The sequence below is a fragment of the Perca fluviatilis genome, chromosome 19 (assembly GCF_010015445.1).
Source record: "Perca fluviatilis chromosome 19, GENO_Pfluv_1.0, whole genome shotgun sequence".
NCBI lineage: Eukaryota > Metazoa > Chordata > Actinopteri > Perciformes > Percidae > Perca > Perca fluviatilis.
Genome location: NC_053130.1, coordinates 36,774,917 through 36,802,094, shown reverse-complemented (window position 1 = coordinate 36,802,094; position 27,178 = coordinate 36,774,917). Strand labels below are relative to the sequence as shown.

At 41.0% G+C, this 27,178-nt stretch overlaps 1 protein-coding gene across 8 annotated transcripts in view; it reads right to left on the bottom strand.

The window, feature by feature from the left end:
* Window positions 1-27,178, bottom strand: part of rasgrp3 (RAS guanyl releasing protein 3 (calcium and DAG-regulated)) — a 63,066-nt gene that overhangs the window by 19,792 nt on the left and 16,096 nt on the right. For 7 of the 8 annotated variants that reach the window (XM_039784305.1, XM_039784304.1, XM_039784307.1 and 4 more), the window contains exons 2-7: window positions 13,879-14,016; window positions 12,143-12,245; window positions 9,576-9,638; window positions 8,864-8,995; window positions 8,121-8,268; window positions 5,869-6,042 (exon numbers count right to left, since the gene is read on the bottom strand). In XM_039784305.1, coding sequence (XP_039640239.1) covers window positions 5,869-6,042; window positions 8,121-8,268; window positions 8,864-8,995; window positions 9,576-9,638; window positions 12,143-12,245; window positions 13,879-13,948 — 690 coding nt within the window. In that variant the 5' untranslated portion in view covers window positions 13,949-14,016. Of the gene's footprint in view, window positions 1-5,868; window positions 6,043-8,120; window positions 8,269-8,863; window positions 8,996-9,575; window positions 9,639-12,142; window positions 12,246-13,878; window positions 14,035-27,178 lie in introns of all 8 variants that reach the window. The other variant, XM_039784306.1, reaches the window with a different exon arrangement.

Sequence of the window (27,178 nt, the reverse complement as noted above, 5' to 3'; positions counted from 1 at the left end):
CTGTTTGAAAAAAAAATGTCACAGTTATAGAGCTATTAAAAAACACATAGGAATGACCAGAGAGAGCAATATCATTCACCACAACTTTGGAAATGTTCAAGCCTTTAGAAATAATTAAGTCCAAGATGTGACCTTTGTTGTGTGTGGCTCACATGTTGAGTGAGTCCATAATTATCAAAGATACAATACAGTTCCTTTGTACCTCTATCCTCAGGGTTGTCGACATGAATGTTGAAATCACCCGTAACAATTATACAGTCAAAGTCAACACAGATCATAGACAGTAGTTCAGCAAAATCATCAAAAAAAGCTGCACGGTACTTAGGTGGTCTGTAGATATTTATAAATATAGCTCTATTACTGGACCTTAGCTGAAGAGCCACATACTCAAAGGAAACGAAATTTCCAACGGATAATTGCGTACATAGGAATGAGTTTTTAAACAAAATAGCGACCCCGCCTCCTCTCTTATGAACTCTACTCTCAACCATAAAACTGAAGCCAGGGGGGCTGACTCGATAAGGACAGCAGCGCTGTTATTCTGATCCAATCAGGTTTCAGTTAAAAACATAAAATCAAGATTATGTTGAATAATAAAATCATTAATAAAAAATTATTTTCCTGCTAAGGATCTGACGTTTAATAAAGCTATTGTTAGTGTGTTTAGACAAATACCTGCCTCGATTCTTGTGGCAGGCTGTAGCTGACGGGAAATGAGCGCTAAATTTACTATATTAGCAGTGGAATGTTTTTTATTGTATTGCTGCTTCACCACTTTGTGTGGTCTGTTTCTAATAATAACTGGAATTATATAGCTGTTTTGTGGACTAGTAGACGTTGTTATAGAGGAGGAGGAGGTTATGGAAGAGTGCATCTGGGAATTGTGTTTGAGCGTGTTTTTTCGGGAGATAAACCGTCAGTCATTCCACTGCGTCTGCAGGGCGTGCGTTCAGATGAATTCCATCCCTGCTGAACAGAGAGCCACGTTCCCAAAACAGATTAAAATTGTCAATGAACCCTATGTTGTGAAGATTGCAGGCAGTCTGAAGCCAGGTGTTGAGGCCAAGAAGTCTGCTAAAAAGGTCCTTTCCACGACCTAGAGAGGGAAGTGGGCCCGAAATAAAAACCGATTTCCCAGTACTCTTTAAAACGTCAATAAGAGTGTTAAAATCTTTCTTTGTGCGTTCATTTTCATGGTAGGACATGTCATTATGTCTACAGTGGACCACGATGCGCTTGATTGATGTTGGAAATGAGGGTATCAGGTCCACAATTTTAACATGGATGTCTGCAACCTTAGCTCCTGGAAGGCAGTGTGTGATCGCATTAAAGAATCGCATGCATCGGGAGAATGAATCACCGATAATTATTGTGTTTGGGGGGAAAAGTGGTCGGGGAGCGGAGGATTGTGAATGGCCGTTGACAGGAAGAGAGCAGTCAGTAACAGTTTCAGTTTCTGATGTACAAGGAAAGGAAGAATGCTTACTCTGTTGGAGTACATTGGTGTTTGAGCGGTCCAGGCAGCGGCGGCCACCAGATCATCTGAACACTGCATCTCTTGGTAGCAGTCTTCTAGCTGTCCTTAATTTGTAATTCATTTCTTTCTGCATAATTTTCATACTTACAAGGTCCCCTCTCTTGAATGCTATTTTTTTTGTACAATGCACTCTTTGATTTTCTTGGAAATGTAAGATTTGTTATTTGGGTACTTAGTGATTACTTTTTGGGGTAACACATTATCTTTACAAAAGTTAATGTAATCAGTGATAGCATGTGTGGCCTCCTCTAACTCCAGGCTATGAAATAGTTCCCAGTTGGTACAGGAGAAACAGCCTTTTAAAGTTTCAATGCCATCATTATTCCATATACATACAGTTTTAACCTGTGGTTTGCTGCTTTTAAGCAGGGACTTGTACCCGGGGATTAAGTGGACAGCATTGTGATCAGAAGATCCTAGAGGGGGTTTAACCTTAGCGGTGTACGCGTTCTTAACATTACCATAGCATTTGTCAAGAATATTTTTACCTCTGGTATTACAATCCACTTATTGATTAAACCCTGGTAAAACAGGCTCAAGTTAAAAATCACCTAAAATAAAACAGGGGGCTTCAGGAGTGTGTTTTAGTTGCCTGTGAACACAGCCTGCTATGGCAGTAGCTGCATTTGCAGCGTTTCCACTGGGCGGGATATAAACAGTGCATAATATAATGTTGCAGAATTCACGTGGAAGATAAAAGGGTCTTGGGCTTAAACATGTCAGCTCAATGTTGGGGTTACAGACCGACTCTTTTGTTGTGAACTGTGAACACCACTTGTTGTTAACATAAACACAGGTACCGCCGCCTTTACTCTTGCCAGAGTTATCGGTCCTGTCAGTACACACCAGGGAAAAGTCGCCCAGAGAGACTAGCGAGTCAGGCACGTCCTCCTGCAGCCACGTCTCAGTGAAGACAAGCAGGCATGATTCACGGTTCTCATGTAAAAATCTGGTGTTGACTTTTAGCTCCTCAACTTTGCTCTTCAGCGAGCGGACGTTGCAGAGAAGCATAGAGGGCAGCGGTGGTCTGTGTGTTCTTCTCCAAAGTCTTTGTCATACTCCGCCACGTTTCCTCCTCTTCCGCGTCCGTCCACTGCAACCTGCCATCGGACTTTGGGATAGCAGCTCCCTCGGTAGCTGAGGGGCAGGCGTGTGACTGGGGCGCAGAAGCAGGAGCTGGTCCCGGGTGTAGCTCAGGAGCGCAGTCGGCACAGTACCCCGGCCCGCTGGCGTGGAGTGGCATACAAGCCAAACAATTGGGATCACAAGTAGTCCTCTCAGTAAAAACAGCATCGTGTTGTGCTTGAACACCGTGTTGTGATTTAAAAAAAAAAAAAAAAGTTCATAGGAAGCCACATACAATCACAAAAAAAACAAAAAAAACAATGAGGCAACAGCACGAGGTAGCCCGAGTCGCAGCAGAGTAGCGTACTCTGTACTGTTTTATAATTACAAGTTTGTGTAATTTGGGGTTTCTGTAGCCAGTGACATTTCATTATTTGTGTTTTATTTTCCATGCAGATGTAATGGCACAACCCCAATTATCATCATTGGTTTTGAGATGTTACTTGCTGTGAATACCTTGTCTGATAGGCTACAGTATTGTGGCATAGTATGAGGACATCCTGGCTAGTGTCTGTCGTGCACATCTAGGTGCAAATGGCTGGATGATGGGCCTATTTGTGAGAAAGTCCAGGGCTGTTTTTTAGCCCCAGTCCATCCCTGGTTTAGAGCCAAACTGTATGACTCATTTTCGGACCTGGCATCCATTTGGCAAGCAACTAAAGGATTTATTAGAGATTTTACATCTTCTTCTTTGCGGTCAATTTGAAGAGAAAAAGAGAGGCAAGGATTGCGGAGTTGGAAGAACGCTGTAAATCTTTAGAGCAGTCTCTAAAGACGTCTACACATTGTCTCTTAGTCTCAAGTCGAGCAGAGCTAAATGATTTGCTAAGAAGGAGAGCTGAATTCATAATGCACAGAGTGAGGCAAAATAATTATTTCAATGGTTGCAAACCAAGCAAATTGCTAGCTCTGAAATTAAAACAAAGCGAATCCAGAGCTGCTATCAACAGTATCCGCACAGACAGAGGTATCTCAACAAATCCTAAAGGTATCAACGCCACTTTCCAATCCTTTTATTTAAAGTTGTATGAGTCCTCCTGCAATCAAGATCCCACACAGTGCCAGTTTGTTCCTAAAAGAGCTAAATCTGCCTCTTCTTGACCCAGAGGAGGCAGAAGAATTGGGTCAACCTATAACTTTAGAGGAACTTAAATCAGCATTAAAGGTCCAATATGTAATATTTGTACTGTAATAAATCCAGAAATGACACCAATGCCTCATCAGATATTAAGGAAACATGTTAAGCTGAAATACTATCTTTTCTGACAACAATGCTAATGTCAGTATTTTTTCTTTTTGAAATTTACATTCCGTGACGGAATTTCTGTTTATGTTTTGATCTGTGTGTTGTTATCAACGGCCCAGTTTGACAGCCAGGCCGGGTTGCCAGATATACCTGTAAAAACGTAAACCCAGCGTTCTACAGCTATAACGGTAGTACAGCCATGAAAGCAGCAAACAAACGAACAGGATAAATGGAGATAGATTCTACCCGACCTAAAAAAACAGTTGCGTGACCAGAGACGTAACAACCCCCTGGTAAATATTGGAGATGTATTTGAAAGATGGAGACAGCTTAGATACCAAAAGGACGCAGAATTGGCTTATTTCCTCCTGAACAGGTAAGCATAGCTTCAGGCTAATTTATCACAGCCACTAGGGACGGGCATTTTAGGTCATTTCAACATTTGTGTACTCACATTGCTAACCCTGCTAACGTTACCGGGAGGACCAGGCAAGCGGGCCATGGCTGTTTACAATGTGTAGTTCCAACCCGGTCTCACGGCAGTTCGTGTAAATATCAACGTTATTCGTAATCTATTAATACGTGTTCACGGAGACGTTTTTCTCTTTTTTTACGTGTAAATGTCACATTATTTTCTCGGGGAAAGGACGCCAAATGTCACATTATTTTCTCAGGGAAAGGACGCCAGGAGGCGGCCGAAAAGGAAGCTCCATAAGCCGGGAGGCGCCCGCGAGGCGGCCCGCTGGGGACGTGCTGGATGAGGCGGCCGGGAGGCGGCCGATTCGTGTTGTCCGCCACGTAAAAACCGACAAAAACGTCTCCGTGAACACGTATCAATATATTAAAATAACGTCACATTTACACGAACTGCCATGAGACCGGGCTGTTCAGTCGGCATGGTGGTGGTATTTTTAGTGGTTCCTATTGTAATTCTAAGCCGCGGAAGTGTGCCTGACTGGCGTGTGGAGAGGACGGTGAGGCTGTTGTGTTTTTAGTGGTTCATACTGTAATTTTAAGCCGAAAAAGTGTGTCTGTCAGTTGCTTACAGAGCCCCGCTTGAGCACAGGCTTTTATGACTGTCAATATAGCCAGCATCTAACGTTAGCTACTCCGCTGTGCTGTGGAGTAATGTCTGGCTATGTGAGACTAGCATCTAACGTTAGCTACTCTGCTGTGCTGTGAAGTAATGTCTGGCTATGTGAGACTAGCATCTAACGTTAGCTACTCTGCTGTCGTATATACCTATGCTCTGCTGTGCTGTGGAGTAATGTCTGGCTATGTGAGAAAAGCGTCTAGCAACATTGTTGTGAATGCTGCGGTCTCAGCCTGGCAACCTCCGTGAACTTCGAGTCTGGGCAGGAGGGGGCGGGGGAAACGACTCTCCAATATTTTGAATTGGTAGTGCAGTAACTATTTTAACCGCTAGCTGCCAGTATTACATACAATATTACATATTGCACCTTTAAAAACACATGCTTAACTTTGAAAGCTGTTACCAAATGGTAGTATTTAGATTTTGACACATGGCTTTATATGTATGAAGCATGCTTTACTGGTGTAGCTGCTCCTGAACCAACAGAGCAGATCAGAGGGCTTTCTGCCTGAATAATCCCAAGGATTTGAGACACCTGCACAATGTTGACCCACAATATTGACATACTGATTATATTTATCTGCCTTATCAAAAAGCGATGATTGATAAACCCCTTCAGTTATCTCATATTATATCCTTTTCACTTAATTATGTGAAACACGACAGTCATTATGAGATAAGGCCTGCAATTTATTTCCATTGGTGAATTCGTGCTTCTGTAGTGAGTCAACACTTTTCTAAAAAGGAAATGCAATGATGCTAGCTACTCTGCTGATGTGGGAGTTGTCCAGAGTCTACAAGACTTTACTTTTGCATTCAAAACATTAAAGAAGGAAATGCTATGTAGGGGACTACTTCCTGTCTTACCTGAGAAACATGGATGTATTTGGTAATAACCTCTGCACGTGTCTGAGGTGTTAGCTTGCTGAGCACCATGAGCTGGACCCACTGTGACACTCCATTGAACAGAGCGATGGAGCGCTCCAGAGTTGGGTTGTCCACCAGGCAGCCGTGGATAACGTAGCTCTGGTAATCAGTAAACTGGAGACAAAAGGGTATTTCAGATACAATATCCAGCTGTCAATTTTTAAATCTAATCTATAGGGGCCTATAAGGTCCTAAAGCATGTAATGGTCATTGCTCTGAACAATTGAAAGTCTGACACTTCTGCTTTCCATTTTGGCTTATTTTGTATCATTAAAAAAATGTGCCTGCTAGATTTAAAATAGCTTGTCTGCTAAGTTAATATTTTCACCTGACAATGGTGATAGAGTGAATTTCATGTAATTTCCAAATAAAAATTATTCATCTTGTGGGAAGAATTGATGTCAATGTCATTGCAATCTGCCAATGCATTTCTTTATATTTAAAAATCTTTAGAAGTCAATTTCTGTCCATGGTTGGGAAAATGTGAGTAGTTAAGTGAACTGAATGGGCAGCTTCTCACATCATTAGATTACATTTCAGTGACAAACATTATTAATTAATGGTTTTATCACAATTTCAATAATACCCTGAATATAAACTTGGAACCCCTTGTTACCAATGAACCACCTGGCCAGTGGAAACATGGCAGTTCATCCGGAGGCCAGGTAGCTTCACATCAAAGCTCTACAGCAGGTGTTCCGCATTCATGGAACTTTTTTGTTTTATCAGTGTTGCACACAATTCACCCATTTCAGAGGGTTGTATTTCATTGGGCTTCAAATGGTGATTGTAAAACTTCATGGAAAGAAATCATATTTAACCTGGCTTTAACCAAGTTAGAGAACTGACTCTGTAATGACAGTAACACAGTAGCATCAGCATGTGTCACAATGTCTGTCTCAGTAGTTTTCATTTGACTCACTCTGCCCTTCTGTCGCTGTCTCCAGTCACTTCTCCATTCCCTAGGCCCCTGCACCGCCATATTACATCCATCAACCAGATGCTCTCAGACATTCCCAGCTGTCCCAGTCACCTGACTCTCTCATTCACATGCTCACCTGCTCACCTGTTTTCACTTTCCCAGCCCCTGCAGTAAGTAAATGGCCAATTTCCTCACACTGCCTCCCAGATTGTCAATGTTGCTTTGCTTCTGGCTTTCCAGCCATTTGAACCTGAATCTGTTCCTGAATCTGTTCCTGTTCTTGAACCTGTTCCTGTTCCTGTTACTGTTCCTGTACCTGAACCTAAACCTGAACCTGAACCTGAACCTGAACCTGAACCTGTTCCTGAACCTGAACCTGAACCTGAACCTGTTCCTGTACCTGAATCTGTTCAAGTACCTGAACCTGAATCTGAATCTGAACTTGGTCCTGTACCTGAACCCTTTACCCTAACATCTGGAACCCGTACCTGCCTGTAAGCGTATGTGCCCTCATCTTATCAATAAATCCCTTAACTGGTAATGTCTGTGTGTTTGCATTTTTCTCTTTGTTGCCTCACACTCACCTGCCTGACAGAACAAAAAGTTTTTACCTGGATTGACAGAGAACTTTACTATCACTGCAGCCTCTCTGTCTGCTGGTGTTGGGCTTGCCAGCCTCCAGCCTGCCTGCCTCCCATCAGCTAGCCTCGCGATCCTAGCTGGTCGGGATTGTTAGCCTTCAGCCCGCCTACCCAGCTAGCCTGCTGCCTGCCTGCCTACCCTGTTCCTGAATCTCCTGACCCCTATTATCCTTCTATGGACCAGGAGGAGTCTCAAGAAGACAGCATGGTCTGCCTTCTTTGGCATTTCAGCAGGCCATAGCCACAGGGCCTCCACTGCCTATCACTGTGACTGACCACCAGCCAGACCCCACTGCAACCTCCTCTGCCCGTCAGCTGACATTGTGCTCTAATATATTGGACTTTGTTAAAAGTAACTATATACTTAGGGTTTTCAAATTATTATGAAGTTGTAATGACATAATTTCATTAGCAACAGCAATGGAAATACATTTATTATATACATTTTAATATCTGTTTTGCACTGATGGTTTAAAACCAAATATGTGCCCACAACAACCTTTAATCTTTATTAGGTTTTCTCTTTACTCATGGGTCTATCCTTGTTGTATTAGCATTACTACCATTGGTACACTATATTAGTCTATACATGGTGTGTCTGACAGAAACAGAGCTGTTTGTAGACATACCGATATCCTCCGTATAGACTTGAATTCCAGAAAGGTGAGATGCTCAGCCAGCTCCATGGGCTCCAGGTGGTCAAACAGCAGTGATGCCTTGCCTTTCTTTGCCTGCTTCTTACGCTGGGTCAACTTACGCATCCAGTCATATGATGGACTACAAGAAGAACAATTATTTTTTTGTTTTTTGTTTTTAGGCCTTTATTCGACAGGACAGCTGAAGACATGAAAGTTGAGGGAGAGGGGGAATAGCATGCAGCAGAGGGCCGCAGGTCGGAGTAAAGGTGTAAACCTCTATATATGGGCACCCGCTCTACCAACGGAGCTATCCTGGTGCCCCAAGAAGAACAATTTAAAAACAATAAGCCCACTCAATCTAGAAAAGATGTGACACAGTGATATAAATTCTAAACAAGTTGTTGCTAACAGACTACAAGCTGAAGAATCACCAGTATGGTCCTTTATGGTCTTGGGTAGTTTGAGCTATGTCTATGAAGGTTTTCAGTCCTGTTGGGCCTTCGTTTTGTAGCCGCTGCAATACATGAACAACTTGGCTTATGTATTCCTAACTATGTTTATCACTCAATCACAAGGGTTTGTCATTTAGATATTTAGGACCAGGAATTTGGTTTAGAGTTAAGATTGGAATTGGATTTGTTTTACTTTACAGTAAGGACTAAATTGTTGTACTTGGTAATACTGATCAGGTCAAAAGTTTCAACAAATGTATCTGTATGTTCATGGCGTCTTACATGGTGGAGATGTCGAGGAGCTTGAAATGCTCGTCACAGCCGAGCTGAGCAGCCACATCTCTGAACTCCTCTGTCATCCGGATCAGACCCAGGTCCAGGTTGAACTCTGCAGGAAATGTCACAATCCAGTACCTGTACACACACACAGAGATTTCAGCAGCAAATATTTTGAAAGTAAAAGGATGGTACCATGATGAAACTGTGCCACAATGGAAACCATCCCATTTTAGCTCCAAACAACTTTCCATGGAACCAACAATGACACATGTGACCTGTTGACATGTGACTCACTTGTGATGCCTCTAGAGATTATGTCACATTTAAAATTTAGAATTGTGGACTATTCCCACCACTTGTGACATGGTTCTAGAGCAGTGTTGTACTTAAATCAGTCACTGGTTAGAATCAAGATATAAACAAAAGCTAAATGTTCATTGTCAAATTTTTATATAATTAATTTAACCACACGGGCAATGTGTATTGTGAGGATGAAACCTAACTGTGGCCTCTGATTTTCAACCTTGAAACTATAAACTTGCACACTGCAAGCTTTTCGTGAATAACTACAGTAAATGTATAACATGAGGTGATATTAGGATTAGGTAGCCTTAGCTTTTCTTCTGTCTTGGTTTTAGATTTCCCAGAGGCGGAAAAATCCGGAGTGAAAAGCGTTCATGTGTTGCAGTGGATGACTGTGTATATAGCAGCTTACCTCATTAAATAACAAATCTTCAGTCTGGTTCTCTGGCAGTTCTCACCTTTGCAGTCACGGTACGTGGAATTCAATTAAGGATTTTCTCCAAGATTTGACAAACTAATACACTGCAATGTATGATAAATCAGCACAGTAAAGAGATAATTAATCACACTTTAAGGATTAATTTGCTGCTATCTGTAACCTACAAACAAACCCGAAGCTTGCCTCTCGCCTCATTCATGATCTCTTTAGCTGACAGTGCAGCTGATACTGTATAAAGTAGGGATGCACCGAATCCACATTTTGGGGGTTCGGCCAAATACCAAATCCACTGGTTAAAATTCTGCCGAATACGAAACCGAATACCGAATCCTACTCCCATCCTCAGTCAATTAACACAGTAAACACATTAATGAAGTAAACAACTTCCACAGCCTCTAAAATAGTTAAATGTAACAACTTAATGTTGAATTCACACGCTCTTTTCACATTGTAGGAAAGCAGATGAGTGACAAATTTTCGCTAACCAGTGTATGATGAAGGCATGTTGATTGGGTGAAATTAGAAAGCTAACGTTAGCTAACGAGCACCAGCCGGCCATTCGGTCGCTGCGCTTCCATTGTAGGCAGACTCGTTTGCCAAGAGAACAGCTGACAGCTCGGGAGAGGCACTGTCTGGTTAACACAAGTTTTTAGCTGTGACTGTCCTTCCTGTCAAAAAGCCCAATATTCGGTCGAATACGAATCCAAATCCTGCATTCGCTGCATCCCTAGTATAAAGCATTTCCTGAGCTATTGCTAATCTAATTGGACATTTATGTCAGTTCTCACCTCATATATCAGAGTTATGTGTGACAACATGCAAGAGAGAAAGTTATGTCAGCCAAGGTTTCTCACAGTGTGTCCAAGACAACCCATCAATCACACGCACTTAAAACAATGATTGGCCAGGTGTGTGGAGGTGAGAGTAGACATGGGTTTGAACTTCTCTCTAAAGCTCCTTTTTCATTAGTCACAAACCTATTTCTGTCACTTTTTGTGTGTAGAACGAAGTACATCACCAAGAATGCTGTTGAGGATTTGTATGATTCATTGCGTCTTATGAACCCTGGACAATATAGCACAAAGCAGGAGATTATCCATCTCAGACGTGTTCTAACTAACTGGAAACACTATACAGTATACAGTACAGTATACTAATACTGTTTAGTTTAGGCGAGGGGTATCACCTGTATAGAGTGTACAGCAGGCAGGACATGATGCAGATTAAATCGTACACTACTACAACCATAGACGCTTCATAATTTGAGCATAAACAACAAGGTCTTTCCTGTTCTTTGAATTTGTCTGACAATTTTGGCATCAGCCCTTAAAGACAGAACTTCCCAATTATCGTTGTCTTGACTCAGTAAGACATTTTCATTGCCGTCTTCATGTAAATCTCCTTTCTTCTTCATCTTCAGATGTTTGTTTTCTTCAGGTTTTACACAAGCTGATAGAAACGTCATCAACACGGCCACTTGCTTGCTGTGAATTCTGACACTTTGGACTAAATTGGAGATTGCACAGATTTTGTACAGAGGAGCTGGCAGGGTAAAGACCATGTGATGTCTGATCCAACTGATTCAGAGTTCTACGTTCTCACATGCAGCTCTACAAGGTAATGTCTAGATAATTTCAGGTTTGCAGTGCATGTCTGAAGGGGGCTTATGGGAGGGAGTTGTAGCACCTAGCGAACACACCTGCTACTTGGGGAGAACACGCAAGGTCATACAGCACTTTCAATACATCAAGCTTTGGCAAAAGTTCAATAAAGAAGCTCTTTTCTCTTCAGTTCTCCTTCATCCCTCCATGGGTGCATTGTTACTATTTCTTCTTGCTGTGATATTCTCTGTCCCTATCATGCACACATTTGAGACTGTCATTTCATGAATTGTCCCAAAGACTGGCAAAGCCTGCTATGATTGCAGCAAATGAGGAAGTGGAGGAAATGAGAAAATCATCATTGGACTGGATAATGACAACAGAACTTAGTAATAATTTTTACTTCAATCTTTCCTTAGCCTTAACATGTACAAATTTTAACCAAAACCATGATGTTTCCATAAACCTAACTAGGCCGTTTTTATCTAAATCTAACCAAGCCTTGTATGTATTCCAAGTTTTGATTTAATAATCTCTCCCTCACTGCAACTGATAACTATAAGCTTTATGCAAAGAATTGCGAGATGATGTCACTAAAATGCGAATGAGCGTATGACGTAGTATGCACCTAATCACTCTAAAAACCCAGGGAAACCCCTGAATATGGCTCATTTAACATTACCATGTACTTCCACAGTAAGGGAAAAAGTGAGTTCATTGAAATGAAATGAAAAATCAGTTGCTATGTAATCTTGGTTTTGAGATGGAAGTTGATTTTCTGTGCCGTGAGAAATAATGTATCTAAGGCATCACTTTACAGTAGTACATATCTTCAGCAAGGTGAACTAAAATAGCCAGCAGTTTTTCAACCAACTGTTAAAACACTGGGTTAATGTGCATTAGCAGTAGTTCCTACAGGCTTTCTGCCAGATGGGATATATCATCAGTAGTTTTCCCGCCAGTTCTGAGGATGTGATGTACCAGCGATGCATCAGCAGCAGGCTGCGAGGGAGCAAGTTGGCCTGCAGCTCCCCACTGTCATCTAGGAAGAGAAGGGAGTCACACAATATCAGTACATTTTAACTTTACCAAACAGGGGCTACATTAATGTTTATTATTATAATGTTTATTATATGTTGTAATCCTAAAGGATAATTATTTTGTATTTTCAACAAATAAAATAAATAGACCCAAAGCAAAAACTGAGCTGTGAGCCCCTATCACACCCCTGTGATTAAATGCAAATTACTTAAAAATATGCAACATGTAAGCATAACATTAAATAAATTGTTACAGGTATTAAAAGTAAATTTTGACCCAGGCCCCCTCTACAAGACAGGGTCTTGAGATTAGGTACACATGCAAAGGTCACCAATAACCCTTCCATTTTAGTTCGTAGTAATAATTTAATCAAAGGACCCACAGTGAGCCTCTGACAGTCTGTGTCCCAGGTAAGGTAAGTCATCCAGCCTTGGTTGCAATTCACAGTCCTTCCAGAAAAATGCAGAGTTTTTCTGTGATTGTTGCGGACAAAAATCCTTGATTATGTGGCACGTTTTCTTAAAAAATGCATCAGGTAAATTTACCTGATGAAGGTCTGAGACTGAAACGTATTTTTCTAAATAAATTATTGCTTGCGTAATGGTCAGTGTGCGGGATTTTCTCTAAAAAAAATGTTGATCTGTTACTCTTGATCATATCCTATGCACCTGCCCGACAAAAGACGTGTGCAAAAAAGTTTTCTCACGTTGTTAAAGCGCCCATATTATGCTCATTTTCAGGTTCATAACTGTATTTTAATGTTGTACCAGAATAGGTTTACATGGTTTAATTTTCAAAAAACACCATATTTTAGTTGTACTGCACAGCTCTCTCTCAGTGCTGCAGATCCTCTTTTCACCTGGTTTCTGTTTTAGCTACAGAGTGAGACCTCTTTTCATCTTCTTCTTCACTACTATCTTTGATTGCACTCGCACATGCTCAGTAGCTCAGATGTAGAGCATGTCAGCTAGCTAACTCTAGAGACAGTAAAAGAAAGCCTGTTTCTCCAACTTTGGTCAGTTACAAGGCAGGATTAGCTGGGAGACTTCTAAATGAGGGCGCTCATGTAAGTAGTTCTTTTGGAGATTATGGTGAACTTGTGTGTGTTGTAGCAGTGCTTTGCTATTGAGAACGACGTAGCATGCTAGCGTTAGCATGCTAATGCTAACGCTACGAGCTAACGGTTGTGGTTAGCCAGCTCATTTCGGACTGTGACGTCACAGTCCGAGCCGATTTTGACCAGCTCACCAGGAGACTGAAGGCAGGACACATTCAGAAACCGTATCTCACTCAAAACAGCATGGATGGATTTTTTTCAAAGTTTGTATGTGTGTGGATGCACCAGAGACACAAAAGAACACTCCAAATCCCAGAAAAAGTGATTTTTTCATAATATGGGCACTTTAAGATATATGTGACTTTTTTGCAACGAAAATGCGGGGATTATGAAATCATGCAAGCCCTGCATATTTTGCGCGGAAATCGACATTTTATGTGGCAAAAGTGCGGCGTATTTGAAAAAATGCGGCCCCTGCATAAATATGCAGTCTTTTTTATACGGATTATGCATTGAATTATGCGATTGCATAATCGCGTTTTTCTGGAGGGACTGAATTCATTCACATCTTGCTTACCAAATGCATGAATGCATTCATTTAAGAGAGCATCCAGAGATGCTGCCTTCCCCAGTGTGGATGATCCCATAGTGCCCAGCTGGAGGAAGGACAGGGTCAACACTTCCTGCTCACTGTTATGGACCAATCAGGGTTTTTCTGGAGCAAGAGAGAGACCTTAGTATAGACATTATTTATAATAATATGAAAATAAATGCATTGGGCTAGTTTGGTGATCATGTAAATTCGAATTTGCTCATACATTGTTTATAATTAATTAAATAGCTTAAAGCAGGCTATTGCTGATAGGCATGTTTCCATAATTTAATCCAGTTTAGCCTCAAAGCGATGCTAATCTGTATGGAATCTTTATTTGTCTCCTTTACAAACAAGTAAGGGATGCAGTCTTTACTTTTGACTACAGATGGATCTGTGTCAACAGCAACCTCTGTAATATCCAGGATTCTACCTTTATTCAAGAAAAAAACACAAAGTAAATTAGCAAATTGGCCATCTTTCAAATTACTGAACCTCCAATCATATATAAACCCTTACTTGCTTTAATTAACAAAGATGTCCGCCAAAAAGGGAGGGAAAATATCTGCTTGTTTCATCAACTTTAAATAAGCCTTTGACTCATTTTGGCATGAAGGACTTTTCTTCAAAATCCCTCAAAGTGGAAAAGGTGGCAAGGTATAAGACCTTATCAAATATATGTACAAGCACGACCAATGTGCTGTGAAAATTAATAATCAAAGAACGGAAATAGTTTACTCAAGGACATGGTGTGAAGCAAGGTTGCTGTTTAAGTCCTGCATTATTCAACCTGTGCATAAATTAACTTGCAGACCAGTTGGATGGATCGGCAGCTTCAGGCCTCACACTCTTAGACACAGAACTTAGATACCTGCTCTATGCAGATGACCTGATTTTGTTGTCTCCAACCAAAGATGGTCTTCAACATAACCTGTCCATTCTGGAACAATAGTGCCATAACTGGGCCTTAGAGGTAAATTTTAAGAAAACTCAAATTGTGACCTTTCCAAGGCTTCTTGACCAAATATTATTTTACTTTGAATCAGGCGCGTAATAAGTAATGGGCCAGGTTGACACTGGCCCACACACTTTACTCACTGGACCGTACAGCCAAGTTTGATTTTGTTATGAAAAATGTATTTATGCTGTCCATTGTGGATGTGGTGATAAATGACAATAAAATTAAGACATGGCATCTGCTATTAAAAAACCTCCCTGCCAGATACTTCCAACATTCGTAGGGTTGAAATTATTGCTGCAGATGTGTATGAAATGATCTTAGGCGACCTGATGAAAGCTGATACTATGTCTATAGCAGTAGATGAGCCCACAGACAAAACTTATACTGCTCAGTTGTGCAGATACAGTATGTCCTTTTTTTTGACAGCAAATGTTTCCGAGAGGAGCTGCTCGGCCTACTGCAATTAGAAGGACACACAACTGACGCACAACTGGCGATATAGTCTTTGGGAAAATTTCCGCTTTTTTAAAGACAATGGTCTGGATATGAAGCATGTGTGAATGCTTGTGACAGATGGGGCTCCATCCATGACAGGGAAAGTGGATGGTTTGGCAGCCCGTTGGTCTGTTGTTGCATCTCAGATGATCTCCTTACACTGCATTGTGTATCAGGCGGTGTTGTGCGCAAAACTAAGCAGGGCGCTCAAAACGACAATGGACAGCATGATGGCTACAATTAATTTTGCTGCTGTAAGAAATGTCTGCTGAGTACCACAACCTGCTTTTGCATAATGATGTGAGGTGGCGGTCCAAATGCTGGAGCGTTTCAGTGGTCTCAGAGAGAAGATCATAACTTTCCGCAGCAGCAGCACAAACAAAAACAGGCAGAAACGCAATTGAGTCGCATACTGGACGACAACTTCATGGCCTATGCCTGCTTTCTGAGTGACATATTCAAACACCTGAATGATCTCAATTTGGGACTACAAGGCAGAGACAAAACTGTCATTGACCTTGTGGAACAGATGTTAAAGTTAAAGTGGACCTTTTCGCAACTGATTTGAGCACAGGCCGAATGCTGCATTTTCCCACAATCCAGAGACCGTTCACTGTTGTTCACTTATCTGCCAGAGCAAAGAAAGTGCTCCCTTTTATTGACGAGGGGAAATTCACACTCAAACTTGTTGACATGCAGTCATCTGTAACCATGGCACAGGAGCTTTGCATTAACGGGCCTGCAATGTTTTGGACTGATGTCAACGTACATCAGTTCCCTAACATTAAGGAAGTAGCGATCGTTGTGCTCAGTAAGTTTGGATCAACATACATGTGAGTCAAGTTTTTCACACATGAACTTCATAAAAAGCAACTCTCGTTGCTCCCTGACTGACCATACTCTCCACCAATGCCTTCGGTTTGCATTGACAACTTACGAGCCTAAAGTCACTGCTCTCGTTCAAAACAAAAAATGTCACATCCCCCATTAAGTCAGCAGGGTTAACTGTAGCCTACATCAATATAATGTGGGATGTGTATGCCTAATCACACTTGTGGTGATTTAAAATATGTTCCCTCAGTGTGCAGTAGTACATCTTGTATTCATGTGTTAGTTGTGAATACTGTGCACTTTTTACTTTATGCACTTTGAGATGTTCCTGGGTCAAATGCAGTGGTGGAATGTAACAAAGTACAAATACTTTGTTGCTGTACTTAAGTACATTTTTCACGTATCTGTACTTTACTTAAGTAGAATCAATAGTGCATACTTTTGACTTTTACTTTGTTACATTTTACTCTATACTTTCTACTCCACTATATTTCTACAACGTTCCGTTACATTTTCTGATCATTTTTTTCCCCCTGCCAAAACGTCTTCCTGACCATCACACGTTTGCAGTCTGCAGGGAAGCCTTCAGCAGCAGCTCCTGCACCGCCACGCCAAAACCCGCCCTTCAATATTGGCCAGGCACGTACTGTTCCCGGTACTACCGCTGCTCCAGTTACTGCCGCTGCTCCCGATACTCTGCTTGGTCATATTTGAAGCATCCGTTCATATAGGTTTAATACACAACCAGTATATTTATCTTAAAAACACTCCCAGTCCTCCTTAGCTGTGAAGCCACGTACTTGTTGTCTAAGCCTGTGTGTTCTCGCTAGATAAATGTGTGCAGCATTCACTGTCCCGTGGGAAATAATGCAAAGTCGAGCTTCAGATCACCCTGATAGATAACCAGAATTGTAAGTCAGAATTTAAACTGGGCCACAGATGGTAACCTAAAACTAACTTAAAGGTCCAATATGTAATATTTGTACTGTAATAAATCCAAAAATTACACCAATGCCTCATCAGATATTAAGGAAACATGTTAAACTGAAATACTATCTTTTCTAACAACAATGCTAATGTCAGTATTTTTTATTTTTGAAATTTACATTCCGTGACGGAATTTATGTTTATGTTTTGATCTGTGTGTTGGTATCAACTGCCCAGTTTGACAGCCAGGCCGGGTTGCCAGATATACCTGTAAAAACGTAAACCCAGCGCGCTACAGCTGTAACAGTAGTACAGCCATGAAAGCAGCACACAAACGAACAGGATCAACGGAGATAGATTCTACCCGACCTAAAACAAAGAAAACAGCATGTTTCTAACAGTTGTGTGACCAGAGACGTAACAACCCCCTGGTAAATATTGGAGATGTATTTGAAAGACGGAGAGCTTAGATCCCAAAAGGACGCAGAATTGGCTTATTTCCTCCTGAACAGGTAAGCATAGCTTCAGGCTAATTTATCACAGCCACTAGGGACGGCATTTTATGTCATTTCAACATTTGTGTACTCACATTGAATTATATAGCTATATTGAATTATACCCGACTGGTCCTGGCTAACGCCGCCATGCTAACCCTGTTAACTGCTAACTTTACCGGGAGGACCAGGCAAGCGGGCCATGGCTGTTTACAACGTGTAGTTCAGCGGCTGGAGCCGACAACGGTGAGTTATTTTAAGCCACGAGAGGGGGGTTGTAAATCGGGAAGAGAGGACTGTGAGTTTGCAGTGTGTTTAGCGATTGTTGCCGTAATTCTAAGCCAATGAAGTGTGTTCCGTCGGCAAGGTAGCTAGTGGTATTTTTAGCGTTTCGTATTGTAATTCTAAGCCGAGGAAGTGTGCCTGACTGGCGTGTGGAGAGGACGGTGAGGTTGTTGTGTTTTTAGCGGTTCATACTGTAATTTTAACCCGAAAAAGTCTGTCTGTCAGTTGGTTACAGAGCTCCGCGTGAGCACGGGCTTTTATGACTGTCAATATAGCCAGCATCTAACGTTAGCTACTCTGCTGTGCTGTGGAGTAATGTCTGGCTATGTGAGACTAGCATCTAACGTAAGCTACTCTGCTGTGCTGTGGAGTAATGTCTGGCTATGTGAGACTAGCATCTAACGTTAGCTACTCTGCTGTGCTGTGAAGTAATGTCTGGCTATGTGAGAAAAGTGTCTAGCAACATTGTTGTGAATGCTGCGGTCTCAGCCTGGCAACCCCGTGAACTTCGAGTCTGGGCAGGAGGGGGCGGGGGAAACGACTCTCCAGTATTTTGAATTGGTAGTGCAGTAACTATTTTAACCACTAGCTGCCAGTATTACATACAATATTACATATTGCACCTTTAATTAAAATGCCACAGCCCATACTGTTTAAAAAAATAAATATATTATTAGAATATAGACATTAAGAGAATACATCGTTATGCAAGTACTTAATACTTAAAGTACATTTAAAATGAGGTACTTTTTACTTTTACTTAAGTAAGGTTGTCATTGTGGTACTTCTACTTTTACTAAAGTAAATACTGTATGTCTCTAGTTATTTGTACTTTTACTTAAGTACTGAGATTCAGTACTTCCTCCACCACTGGTCAAATGTGAGCAAGATGTTTATTTTATTTCAAAAGGAAACTTAATGTTATTGCTAATAGCCTACTGGGCACTATTTGTTTTATGAACTTTGTGATCAGATGGGTCAGATATGTAGCCTTTGTGAATAATCCTAACAGTTTGAAGAGGGCCTTCACAGATGATGTTGGTGCTCAGGCCCCAACAAAGCCCTTTTCGCACCAGATTAGAATGATCTGGGGACCTCATTTGCATTGTATAAGCGAAGCTTGTAATTACTCTCAATTTACTGATCTGTACCCGAGTTGGGTACCGGAGGCCATATCGCACTTGGGTCTGGGTTCCATATAGGGGGATTAAAGGCGCACAGAAAACAAAATGGAAATGGAAAAAATGATATACAACCCAGCCAAATCACAGACATGTCAACATGGCACGGGACTCATATTATCACAGGACCTCGGTGTTCGGTAATATGGTTGGTAATTTGCGGGGAAAATTTTACTTTAAAAATGACATGACTGATTTGCACAGGAATAAGATCACAGACGACCTCCTTAATTATTTCAAATGACTAGATAATTTGAGTCCGCCATTGTACCCTGACATAATATAGCAGCAAAACAAACTGGGGTCTCATTTATAAATGTGGCGTACGCACAAAATGGGGCTGAAAATGGGCGTTCGCCGCTTTCCACGCAAAGTTTGTGATTTATAAAAAACAAACTTGACGGGAGAATGTGCGGTCCTCCACGCAAACTCTGACCCATGCGTACGCATATTTTGGAGACCAAATAGGAATTGGCAACGCAGATGGTGAGGTGGTGAACTGAAGTCAGGATGAAGAGAGTAAATGGGAATAAGATTACTCCTAATATTTTCTAGTATTGATGCCTCACGCACATTCTTTCACTCCATATCATCCACGTTACCATGAAGATGAAATCCAGCAGTGTCATTTGCGCTTGTACTGAGTGATAACTGTTCCATAAACACCTTGTAAAATCTAACTCAAATCTTAAATAAAAAAAATTTCTTAATATTTAATCGCCGCTGTCTCGCCGTTACATTGTCCGCTACAGCGCGAAGGAGGAGGAGATGGCCCAACTGCATGGAATACTGAAATCACCTTACCATCCATCACATCCAGTACTCTTTCCTCTTTCACCCCTCTATCTCCAACTCAAATTCTTACTTTGATTACCTCTGCCCGCCCAACCACCTGCCCCCTGGATCCTATCCCTTCTCACCTTCTCCAGTCTATTGCTCCTGACCTTCTTCCTTTCCTCACCCATCTCATTAACATCTCCCTGTCAACTGGCTGTTTCCCCGATGCCCTCAAAGAGGCAAGAGTGACCCCACTACTCAAAAAAACAACACTTGACTCCTCTGAGGTAAATAACTATAGACCCGTCTCCCGTCTTCCATTTCTATCTAAAACTCTTGAGCGTGCCATTTATAATCAACTCTCTACCCATCTCCACCAGAACAACCTTCTTGATCCCCACCAGTCTGGCTTCAAGGCTGGTCACTCAACAGAAACTGCCCTCCTTGCTGTCACTGAGCAGCTTCACATCGCTAGAACAACCTCTCTCTCTTCCATCATCATCTTTCTGGACCTTTCTGCTGCCTTTGACACAGTGAACCACCAGATCCTCATTTCGACACTCCAGAATCTGGGTGTCTCAGGCTCTGCGCTCTCATTGCTCACATCTTACCTGGCAGACCGAACCTACTGGGTAACTTGGAGAGGTTCTAGCTCAGAGGATCAGTCCTGGGTCCCCTCCTCTTTTTTCTGTACAACAACTCTCTTGGGTCTGTCATTCAGTCGCACGGCTTTTCTTATCACAGCCACACAGATGACACCCAACTAATTCTCTCCTTTCCGGAGTCTGAAACTCAAGTAGCAGCACGTATCTCGGCCTGTCTGACTGACATCTCTTCTTGGATGTCCACACACCATCTGAAACTCAATCTTGACAAGACTGAGCTCCTTTTCCTTCCAGGGAAGGGCTCTCCTACCCAAGACCTGACTATAACAATTGACAACTCTGCGGTAGTCCCCACCCAGACTGCTAGAAACCTGGTTGTGACACTTGACGACCAACTCTCCTTCACTTCCAACATTGCTGCAACTACCTGATTGCGTAGATACATGCTGCATAACATCAGAAGGATACATCCCCTTCTAACACATAAGGCGGCTCAGGTTCTGGTTGAGGCTCTAGTCATCTCACGTCTAGACTACTGCAACTCCCTCCTGATTGGCCTGCCTGCATGTGCCATCCGACCCGATTAATAGCCGAGGGAAATAGCTTGTAAGAATCATTTTAAAATCATTATCACATCAAATGAAATAGTGCTCATACAAATAATATTTGAATAAACAGGCTGGAGTATAAGATTCAGAACTCGGAGTAAAGGTAAGTACGTTAATTGTTCAATGAACAAATGCAGGCAACAGTACAGAATCGGCAGGCAGAAGACATGGTCAGGAGTACAAACAAAAGGTCTTGTAACACTGGAAACATCAGTGTTGCCAAAGTTACTTTGAAAAAGTAACTTAGTTACTTTACAGATTACTTGTTTTAAAAGTAATTTAGTTACTTTACAGATTACTTGATTTTAAAAGTAACAAAGTTAGATTACAAGTTACTTTATTAGTTACATTCAGCAACTGCCGACAACACCCCCACAGCCTCAACATAAAAATGACAACCGGTTTACTGTGAGTCAGCTCAGCATTGCCAGTAGTAGGGATCTGGTTTATTATGGCACGAAAGAGAGCAAGTCAACCGTGTTTAAGGGCAGCATTTCCACTACAACATACTGCCAGACCAACTTCTTTGGGTGGTGGGGGGCTTCGCACCACCTGCTGGGACTTGCTCTGTAAGTTTGACTGCAGTGCTGCGACTCCAAATGTTTCTTAAAATTTGACGTAGTGTTTTTGTAGCTAGATAGCACTTTGTCGCCACCAGCACAGAGTGTACAACGAACCTTAATATTGCCGTCTTTAGCTGCCGTCTTTAGCTGACACAAACGCTGTGTTCATGAAATGAATGTATTTATATATTATTATTTGGGATGCCAGTTGGTTCAAAATATCCAATCATGATTAATCACATGATTGTCTAAAGTTAATTGCAATTAATCGGCACAAATTTTTAGTCCCTTCAAAATGTACCTTAAACATACATGTATATGTCATTTTCTGCCACTAGGGGTCTCTCAATTAAAAGAATGGAAGAAACATTGACTTTTGATGATGTCATAAAGTTGGTTGGGATTAGGGAGTTGTTGTCTTCCTTGTTAAACACCATTGGCGATTAAAATGTTTCTGTTCATGGACAAGTTTATCCATTCAAGTTTTATTAACCTAAAGTTTAGTAATGTTTATCCATGTCATTCTAATGAAAGCTGCAGTTTTCCCAGCACAATTAGATTTTTCTTTATTGGCTTTGTATTGGTAGCTGATCAGTTAGCGAGCAAGCAAGCTACTATTAGCCAGCAGCTAAAAACACAATAACACAGTATATTTTACATGTCAGTGTCAGAGAGAAAGGGGTTTGTTTTGAGAGATTTAGTTCGAAGGTGGGGATGGCTGGGGGAATCTCTGGGGGGAGGACACAACCGATGGTAAAAATAAATGCTTTCAAGGTGAGACTGTTGATTATAGCAGAACTTTTTTATATGGAATCCTGATCTGAGACAATGTTAACTATCTGCTGATACCAATAAATTATAACCTATAATTTTATATTTTCCCATACAACCTCATACAGATATACAACTATGTTAATTGATATACATATGTCTTTTCATAAACACACTTTAAGGACATTTATGTTACAGTAGCATCGCATGAGGGACGATCTGTGTAGGTCTCTATTAAAAAACAGATGTCTGACTTTTAGTTTTTCTTCATTTAATATTAACACTATGATAATGTGAACTTACTTTTTAAGAAGTCAGAAACACCTTTCAAATATTAAAACGTCTTTATTGAATACGTTATTTTGAAAGGTCTGCTTATGACTGTTGTCTGGTCTCACAATCGACACAATTCTCTATGGCAGCTGAAAAGCTGAAAGTAAAGACTAATGGTAGATGAAGTCATGACCATGACTCAGATGTACAGTTATGGCAAAGCCAGCAGCAAGTTACTGGCTTTGACCAAAGTCTGGCTTGCTTGTGAAAGATTCAGTCAGTTCACTTCATTGCTGATTGTACAACCAGAGAAGGTTGGGACTGTAAACTCCAGTTCAGACCAAAGATTTGCAAAAAGATGAATCCATTTTAGAATGTTTCAGCAGTCAGAACTGGCCCATCTCAGCTCAACTCAAACAGCTGATGGTGTCACTGCGACTCAACTGGTTGAGTCTCCAGAGGCTGGTTTTAAACGTAAGAGATCTGTTTCAACAGCCAATAGAGAAGTCAGCTTGTCAAGTCAGCTACAAACTATAGATATACATTCATATAGTTATTTATAATATAATATTAGAAGGAGGTTCAACGAGCAACGCGAGCACACTATGTGGTGGAGCGAGCTAGAGAGTGACTGAAGAGAGGGTGCAGCATTAGAACAAAGCAGAGAATCAGAGACATAAACGTTTTCTTTGATTCATTTCTACTAGAAATGCAGCTGTAGTAAGCATCTCACTACCACTATCCTCATTAAATTTAGATCAACAAATGATATATCCTTCTGCAAAAAAGCCTGAAAGTCGGAAGTTAGAACGGAAGTACAGAGAGTCATTGCTATGGAGATGATACAACGTCTTGTTTGTCTCATTGGTCTCATTGGTCTTAACTGGCAGGTTTTGGAACATTGCAGAATGGAGACTTACAAGTAGTTGCAAGTTTCAACTCGTCTCGACCGGAATCTCTGGTCTGAACTTAAGACAGCTGATCTGTTCCATATGTCTAGTGTCCTGGCAGCAAAGTATAGCCAGAGGATACTTTCTGAACATACTGTATAAAAACTGTGTTGCCAAGCTACTATGAGAAGAACGATAACAAGGCCAGCTGCAAATAAGAAAACTAGCTTACCTAGCAAGCGGCAGGATAATATCGATAGTGTCTTCTGTTTTTGATACACAAAGTGAGTGCTTTCACATTTTCCCTATTAAAACCTAATCTTAATGACTAGCCTTGCTGTGTTCTTGTTAGAGATTTGTCTGCACCAGGGTTCGAAATGACTTAGGACTCTTGGGGGCGTCCCCTAAAATGTAATTATAAAAAATACTGAAGACTACCTTGCTACACTATATACTGCAGGCAAAATTATATTGACATATTTTGAAGGTGGGATAATGGTCTTGGGATGTTTTTCATGGTTTGGGCTAGTCCCAGTATTGTAGTGGTGTCTGGAGAAGTGGATTGGCTATAATCTAACAGGTAACCCTCTAATTCTGGAGCAACAAAGTTACAGCACCTTATATAAATCCCCGACATGACAAAGTGGATAACAGGTCATTCTTTCCTTGAGCAAGGAAGTTAACTAAGTTACCTAAATCCACCAGGTGTACTCATTATGGCAGCACCATGCACCTTCAAAGGGTTTGATCAAATACAAATGGCATTTCTCATCCCTTATGTTAATGGAATTTGTAAAACAACTAGCAGCTGGATTGAATAATAATGATGTCTATAAAGACTGTACCTACATTAGATGGTTTACTTTGTTTTAAAGTAGTCAATCTATAACCTGAACTAAAATCTTTAGGGACACGTTTAAAAAAAAAAGGTAAGATATTCTAACATGACTGAAAGCCATTAAAATGACAATAATCCAATAGTAACCACATTATTCAAAATCACTGACTGGACAATTAGGTTGTTATGCTAGCTTTGAATAACTAGTCTAACTGCTATATGTCTGCTGTTAGCTGGCAGATTATTTGGCTTCATACCTATGCTTCATACACATACAGCTAGCAAGAAACGTTGACAAACGCACTTTTCTAATCATTACGTTACACTGGGTATCTAAGTTAGTTAATGCAACTTTTGATATAGGAACACCAACTCCAAATATTTTACTATAATAAGCAATTATTATGGAGATATAAACATAATCGAAGCACTTACAGGATTTTCATTAGGGATTTCACTCTTTGTGAGGCTTCGTTTTTTCCGCGTTCAACAATAACATACGTGTCTGCGCCATAGACTGTACTGTATGCGCCAGAGGACAAACAACAATCTGTGATGCTATTAGCTGCCCTGATTGCTGCCCAATCGCGCTAGGAAATAAATTAATTATTGTTATAAATATAAAACGTCACTAAAGACCTATAATTTTCACAATCATTTTTAATGTTAAAAATATTTGTCGGGGACCCCCCAAAATCTAAAAATAAATTCTTATAGGGGGTCCCTAATGACTTATGGGGGGTCCGGGACCCCCCCAGACCTCCCTCATTTCGAACCCTGGTCTGCACGATGAATCTACTGGTTACATCCTCTTATTATTATTATTACTCACATACTATCATTATCACCACGCAAGCGATAATCATTGTGAGTATGGCATACTTCTGGCCGAGCAGAGAGGCAGCTTTAAATTGATTTTCCATTTGTTCATTATTTCTAGCTGCTCTTCTCGTGCCAGCTCACAGGTGCTACAGGTTGTCTATGTATTATACATTGCACAATTATTATTTTGTCTGTATTGTTTGGTGTGGTTGTGTTTTGGAGTATGTCTTGTATGTCTTGTATGTTTAGTTTTTGTGTGTTAAATTGTGAACAAAAATCTGGCCAGAGTTTAAAATGAACTTGTAGTTTGAAGGTCACTTTTAAATATGTGCCATTATCTACTCAGCACTTGGGCTTGTGACGCAAAAGTTCCTCAGAATTACAAATGTGTTTGGTCCCCAGTAGTTGTTTTGGCAGCAGTCTTGGGTGTAACGCGTTACAAAGTAACGAAAAGCAGTTACGTTACTGTAATGCATGTGTTACAGTAACGTAACTACTTTTTCAAGTAAAAAGTAGTATAACGCGCCACTACTGAAAATTTAAGCTTCATGGCTTTTTGCTGGACGGCGTTCTGAGCCAGGCAGACACAAAGCTGACATAAATACAGCCTCATACATACACGCAGCGGACTGCTGTGGACTTGTGGACACGCAACGATTTCCAGAAAAGAGGCTGCATGTGTCTGCGACAATGCACAGACCATCGTGGCTGCACGACCGGTACAAGTCGAATACAGACATTACATACACTAACACCATGTAACGCCGATGACCTGCCGATGTGCATTCAACCCACATTGGACTCGTTCATAATGAATCAGCGGTCACTCTGTGAGGAGAGAATCCAGTCTGCAGTGTAGTTCAGACAGATTTGTCATGTAGTTCATGACAAATCATAGATTGGCTTTATGGTCAAAGATAGCTTTTGTATAATTTCAGTCTCTGCCAGAGACGCCTGCTTTTAAAATTAACGTAAAAGTAACGAGTAACGTAAAAAGTTACTTTCCATAGGGGGTAACTAAATAAAGTAACAGATTACTTTTTTAAGAAGTAACGAGTAACGAGCAAACACTACTTTTTAAAAGTAACTTCCCCAACACTGGTTAGAAGTTAACACATTTGGCATTTGCATATGTTATCATTATGTTGATGAACAGACATTACACGTGTTACCTACTTTACAAAACTGCTCACTGCAGAAGAGGGATGCTCTTCCCTTAAAATGATCTACCTTAAGGTCAAGGTCACTTTATTATCCCCGAGGGGCAATTTGGATTACAGCCAGCAGTAACAAATCTATTTACAAAACAACAACAAATAAACACAACCACAGTAGAAAATGATTTAAATTTGAATTTACATGATATTATTAACAATGGGGATAACCTTTTAAACCTTTTTTAGACCTTTTAAATCTATTCGTTCTGCATCGCGGCAGACTAAGTCTACGCCCAGAGCGTAGCAATATAAATTCTCCCCACAAGGGATGACTCGGATCAGCTATGGCGTTATATATGTGTCACATTCCTGAGCGAGTAATTGTATGTTTTGAGCGCAGAGAACTATATTTTGCAAGCACATTACATTACATTTTGAACAGAAATTAACACTCGCAAAAAATAATTTAGTTTGAGTAAACAAAAACCTATTTCGGGCACAATAAATGTATTTGCATGTCTTTCTCTGCTCGCAGGTAAAAGCTGCTGCGCTCCGGTCCTGTCTCCCTCGCTCTCAACCTCTTCTCTGCGCGTCAACTCTAAACACGCGGCTTCCTCAGATTTCACAGCGTTACAAGTGTGCCACAAAACCAACCAATCGCAGAATCAAAAGGTCAATTCTGATTGGCTGTTCGTCTCCAATTAGATCGCAAGTAGCAGGAAAGACATATCTACAGGGAAACAGTCTTTGACACAACACCTGCAGTGATTCTCCAGCAAGGGGTATCTCTGCTGTAGCTAGTGGATA